The 6,570-nt window shown below is 35.9% G+C and overlaps 1 protein-coding gene across 1 annotated transcript; it reads right to left on the bottom strand.

The window, feature by feature from the left end:
* Nucleotides 1–5,299: 5,299 nt before the first annotated feature.
* Nucleotides 5,300–6,255, bottom strand: LOC145669798 (baculoviral IAP repeat-containing protein 7-B-like). The gene is made up of 2 exons (XM_081738140.1): nt 5,776–6,255; nt 5,300–5,587 (listed from the first exon to the last, which is right to left on the bottom strand). Exons 1-2 carry the CDS (start codon nt 6,253–6,255, stop codon nt 5,300–5,302), a joined length of 768 nt encoding a protein of 255 aa, XP_081594266.1.
* Between the last annotated feature and the right edge of the window lie 315 nt (nt 6,256–6,570).

Genomic DNA, 6,570 nt, shown 5'->3' with positions numbered 1-6,570 from the left:
TCTCATCCTGTGTGGTATGCACCATGCCTCACACGTTGACATTTATGTATACCGGCAATATACAGAAATTGCCAACTAATGAGCGCACTTTAGCGCACCTAGGGGTTAAATACAAACAACTCTAGATTTCTTTTCCATGAGTGGTTCCGTCAGTAAGGGGGAGACTGAATAGTCGAAGAACTGACCCTATGGTTAGTGTGTTAGTTTATGCCCTAATGGCCTATGGTAATAACGGACACAAATTATATTATTCAGGGATGCAGTTACATTTACCATACTAGAGTACATGTTTTGAAGGGGACTGTATAAAGTTTCTTCGTAATTAGGGGGATGTTTGGGGGGTCTATAGGTTAGTATTGTTAGTATTCCTATTCTTATCATTATTAAAAGTAGTATTGGCATTAGCATTCGTATTTTCTATCTATTTTTTAAATACAAAACGAAATCGAGAGGGATTTCTTTGTGGGTACAAAGGAAATTTACGAAGTAAAGTTACATCATGTTCCATCATGTTGGTGGATCTTGTTGTTTTATAGGATAGATTTTAAACACAAAAGTTAACCACAACATAAGCTATGGTTGAGCTAGAGAATTTAAAAAAAATCACCGGAAGTATGTTCCGTTCTTTCTTTTAATTCAACTAACCTTGACTGATAACAACCATAGGTTTCCATTTGTGGTGAACTTTCCTGTTTTTAAATCTTAAACACATAGTGTAAGTGATTTAGTTATTCGGAGAATAATCCTACATAGAGACGACATACATTGTGACATGTATGTATCTTGTTGCTGAGCAACAGTTGAATGCAGATATGATTAAATTCAATGTGCAATGGATAATTTAATAAAATACTTCCTTGTTCTTTTTCGCTTCGGTTTTTGCCAAAAGATAAATATACAGAGTTTCCAAAAATTACGGTCTTTAACGTAGTGGAATGAGAATGTAGAGGGTCGATTACCATACTCACATATAGGTTTTTTTTTGATTTTCTGAAACGATTATAATGCTTACATTTGACCGAATAATAAGAATTTAAATTATATGTTCAGACCGTGGTTATCACATTGAAATTGAGTTATTTCATAGATTGAGAAAGTTTTAAAGTCTCGTAACGTTTTCTTGTTTGGCTATCGTTACAATCTTCTTATGATTTGTCGCAACGCTGATTTGAAAGAGTTTTTATTCCTTTTACTTTGAGTATTATCACTTGTCCAAATTTTGTGTTTATACCGGTACGTGAAGAGTTTTTCACCTGTAAGCAATGAACTGAAGTAGGTCAATGGGAGTCTGTCCATAGATAAAAGAGATTTCCTTGTCACTGCAGAAGTTTATGAATTTTGTGGCACAGAGAAAGTTCTGTATCCGGATGGAAGTTCAGATTTTAGATAATTGTTGTCCACTGATAAAGTGATGGATCGAACAATAACAATAATCGATTTCCATATCGTCCCTCTGGATCAGCCCTGGATGGGGCCGACAGCCTGTGATCTGGATCCCTGAGGACTGTGGGGGGGGGGCTTACTCTAGGCATCACACGGGGAAGGCAATGGATAGAGATCTGCAATCAAAGAGACTATTAGCTTACATTATCATTAATGCGTTACATAGTAACCTTGGCTTATGCAGAGTACTTGTTTATATAGGAAGTCCACTGTATCCTTCTGGTAATTGTTCATTATGTTTTTTTTAATGGGGCTGACCACACATCAGTTTAGGAAAGGTATAGTGATCGATGGAACCAGCGATGGTTACCAATAATGAGCTATCCGAAAGTGTGAATCAAATAAGAAAAATGTTTTTCATTCAGATGTCCTGAGTGTGCTGACCACACATTTTTGTTAGATGCTTCTTGTGTTTGAGCTGTGATGGTGCGAAGATAACGATAACATCATGGTAGAACAAGTTCTTCACAAATTGATTGATGTACCTACCTTTGTTTCTTCGTAAGTGAAATAATAATGATGGAGGAAAGTGGATTATCAAATATAATTTTCATTTACTGCAGTGATTAATGGGTGATGAATCATCTGGTGAGTAAATCCAAGGTACTTTGCAAGATGGACAATACTTTGTTTGTTATTAAAATGTCAGGGCATACATTGCCTTATTGACATACTTTTGTTTTCAGATGTAGTCAGGTTGAGGAATAGAGTGTTAACAGGAAGTTTGAATTGAGTCAGCTTGGCGGAAGTTAGCTAATTATACAGCTTGGTATAATGATATGTGGCTTGTAAAACTGAGAGAAAACATCTAGTATACTGTTGCAGACGCGGGCTTCAGACCAAGGACATCTTAACATTGTCAGATAAGTATATTTGTATTTATTTCTAAATAAAAGAATAGGAGTGGTCAATCGTTTGGATTGCTATGCATGTGTACAAAAAGTGTGTTGTATACGGTATTTTATACCTTGAAATGTTAACATTACCTACCCTTTTTGTTTTTAAATTGAATTTTAACAAAGATAAAACTTAACAAGTTGATGCAATGCTTTTAAGTAACTTCGTGAATTATATGTCTATTAAGCAGATCTTAGATTCAACAAAATTTAATTAAATTTTTTTATACCTTTGTAAGTATGCTAGTTAGGAGCATTAGTTCCAAAGTGTCTTCAAAAGTTGTCAATTAATTTGAACCAAAAATTTAAAATATCTCAAGCAAACTGTTATAGATTTGAAACATGTAATATTTCATAATTGAACTTCATTTCTAGTTTTATTCCTTATTACAACTTGTGTATGTATAGTGTTCAAGATAAGACCTATCCCACAGTAGGGCACAACTAGCATTTGAGAAATTTTCCATTAACGTTCATGTTTTCCACACTTGTATGCTGATTTCCTTTTCTTTTCTTTTCTTTTCTTTTCTTTTCTTTCTTTTTTTTGTATAGTGTCTCACTAGATCCTTTATGATATGTTGTCTCAATTGTTACAGATTTCTTGAATTAATATTTTAGGGTTTTGAGCTTTATAACGTTAATTATTGACAAACTAAGCCCTCAGAGGAGGCAGTCTTATCTTGTGCACATTATGATTTGTTCATTATATTTGCATGCTTTTGTAGGTAGCTTAGTAAGAATGACAAAGAAAAAATGTCAAATTTCTTTTTCGAAGTAAATTGATAATTACATGATTAAAAATCTACAACTTTTAACAAAAAAAATGAAAAAGAAATTGAATACTCAGTTATTTCCAATGCGCAGGTTCATTCACTTCTCTCACCTGGGCAGGCTCTGCTATTAAGCTTCTGAAAGGAAAATTTTGAAACGAAAAATTCTCACGCACAAACATAGTATTACAGATTGAACCCGCGGACTCGAGTGTGTCCGTAGTGTCGCGACTACTTATTAGTCGAAATTTAAAGAACTTGTTAGTTAAAAATTTACTGGATTTAATTAATAATTTCATTTATCAAATTTCTACACTAGGCTAATTATTAGGTATAATAACAAACGAGTTTAAATAAGTTCTTAACTTTGTGGTTCATATTTTTCAGCCTGTTGGGGTATACGTATCATCTTTTGCTTGAAGAACGCAAAGAAAAGAGAAGGAAGACTTAAGTTTCCAAAGACAATGTGGGGAGGTCTCCTGTTACGGGGTAAGTACTATCTCCCTGAAGTGTTAGTGTATTCTGCTTGAAGCATGTGTCTTCAATTACTTCACTTTAAGTTACCAATTCGTTTAGCCATTGAGTGTTAACATAGTTTAGTGCTGAACCCTAGTGTGCAACGAAGTCGAAGTTCGTATCCTGCGAGTATCCCATACCGATTACCTTTACTGAATTAAGTGAAAGCCACAACGAAAAATAGTGACCAAAGTCGTAGTTAAACAGTGATTATAAGAAGTGCGTTTTGCATTACCTGTGAATTTAGTAAGTGTTTCCCTAAGGAAAAACAAAAACGGTGTTTTGTGCGTGTCACTCATACAGAAAGTGCGTGAGTCGGGATTCGATCTCCGACTTATCTGTTTCCTTTCAAAGTTGGATACAATTGCGTAAATACCAATTCGTTTCGTTGTAGTTTCGTTCCCCTGTTTTTAATTATTTATCTATTTTCCTGTTATAAATGCTGGTGTGTTCTTCGATATTGACGTTACACGCAACAACATCCTGAGTCCTTGTTAGCAGCTGGATTCACTTCCGTCACCCGATAAGAGGTAATTTGCTTTTAGTTTTAATGCAGAATGAAAGGCGGGTGTTGAGGAAGTATCCGCGAACATTGTAAGAATTTGCATCAAACCAAATGATATTCGATTAACTTTTAAGTTTGAAAGAGTATTACTTTTGTTTGATTAATTTGACTTTTAACTTATTTTACTTGAATGTCTATTTAACGTCAAGTTCTTATATTTATATCCTAAAGTTTGTCTATCACTCTCACGGATTATCTGACTTACCGTGTGTCAACGGTGCTTGTGCGCTGTTGTTATGTGGTGTTTTCCATCTATCAAACAGGGCCGCTTATGGAGGAGGCCACCAAATTTGAAAGTCTCATGACTTCTAGTTATTAAGTCTTTTTGCTTGACCTAATTATAAGGTTTTTATTCTGAGTAGAATTAAGTTATTTTATTCCAGATTTAGTGAAAACAAGTTGACAGAACTCGAGTGTCCTTACTGTATATTATGCAACTCGTGAGGGTTTTTAACTTTATTATGTTTATCTAACTTAATTTCCATCGAAATTAAATAGACACAAATGAACTTACTAGTAAAAATTAAACATAAAAAATAAATCCAAAGCTAAAATCCTAAGTAAGCAGAAACCCAACTAACGTAGGATGCGAATTCAAAAAGGATAACTAAAATTAATATCTAAGAGCTATTGTAACACTTAATCAGTTACTACTGTATTAGTTCTATTTACCATAAGATATCATTATACATCAATTTTTTTATTTTATTATTTTTTTATTATATATATATATATGTATATATATATATATATATATATATATATATATATATATATATATAATCCTTCCCGCCCAGACTCCGCAGAAAAAAAATAAAATAAAATAACAACTTTAGAGCGATAAACCTTAAAGTCTTAAAAATTAAATGAATAAAAAGCAACAATACTTAAAAACTAAAAATAAGAACAAAACAACATATGAGGAGCCTGGCAGGTGAGGTGAACAAATGTCAGGTAGAATATATAATGTAATAGAGAGGAAGCAAATCCAGGCAGCAGATATATTGACAGCATTTACTGGCTGGGAAGAGTATATACAAAAGAAAAGTCGAGGAACAATAATATTTAGCAAGTAAGCACAAAGCAAACAAAAGCGGGCCAACTACCCGTTAGGGGATGTAAATACGAAACACTGACGTAATGTGTGCCCGACAGGCAATGCAGTGGGTAACCGCCAGTCCACAAGCAACACAAGTGGCGGCATGATTGCATGGTCGGAATACTAGTTTGACTTCTTCGAGTAGGCAAATTTTACACAGGGAATTCTGAGGGGTGGGGGTGTGATCGTTTGAGGTGTGATCGGAATTTTCAACAATCTCAGTAGCAGCGACCGGAATCTCAGCATCCGACAGAACTACTGGCTGTGGGGGTGATTGGGGTTGATCTTGGGATGCCGTCTGTAGCACGCGATTTACAAAATCATGTCCCTTATAAAGTAAAAGGAATGCGCAGCGGGGAGCGTAACGCGCGTGTTCAACCCAGGGGTCATCGGTGGGTTCCCATCGATGAAGGCCCTGACCACAGAAAAAAAACAGATAGTTTGGTCTCTCTTTTTCGCATAAAAGAAACCGGCTCGGCTTAATGCCTGTGGAGTTTGAGCTAGAGCGGGGGGCCACAACGAAAATGATTCTAGTCGTGTTTCTTCGAGAGTGTAGTGAGGATATTTGGGTCCACTCGTTACGATTTCTGAAGTACCTGCGATGTTAGGGGATGGCCTCCATGAGGATGAAAGACGTAAAGAGTGGAAATTGGGCATATACGTCCAATGATAGGTGCCACATTCGTCTCTACGCTGAGGAAATTTTTGTAAGAGCGGGCAAGAAGGGGAACACAGACGATGCAATTCATCCGGATCATCCCCTGGTTCAAAAAGGCCGATCTGCAAATTACAAAATATACAAGCTACTCTATCTGGTTTAAAGAGGAAATAGAATCCAGCGCGTGCTAACGAAGCGGGCGAAATAAAAGATACCGACCAATCAGTAAAAGTTGATAATCGAACAGTTTCATCACGTAGAGCATCCATGGATGGACCAGGCGCAGATGGTGTGGGTGTAGGTTCCATGGTGGCTAGAGGAGGAGGAGACAATAACAAAAAAATAAGATATAATAGTGTTCCTAAGAGAAAGAGATCTGGAGAGAGAGAGTGATATGGAGGGGTAGTATTGTTGTACTTATAATCATATCTTAAAGTATTTATTGGGTATGCCAATGCTCATTGATTGATTGCGTTATATATTTTATAGGTTTGGTGTTATCCAGTAACACTTAAGTATCGCGGCGGCGATTGTTGCTGGCAGTATGGTCGACGGCGAGCTCGTACTAGAGCACGTCTACGCAGTGTAATACCAGTTAAAATAACAGACAACAGTCCGATGAT

The sequence above is a fragment of the Thermobia domestica genome, chromosome 14 (assembly GCF_964235325.1).
Source record: "Thermobia domestica chromosome 14, izTheDome1.hap1.1, whole genome shotgun sequence".
Taxonomy (NCBI): domain Eukaryota; kingdom Metazoa; phylum Arthropoda; class Insecta; order Zygentoma; family Lepismatidae; genus Thermobia; species Thermobia domestica.
The sequence above is the reverse complement of the archived record's forward strand: the minus strand, read 5'-3'. Positions and strand labels throughout refer to the sequence as shown.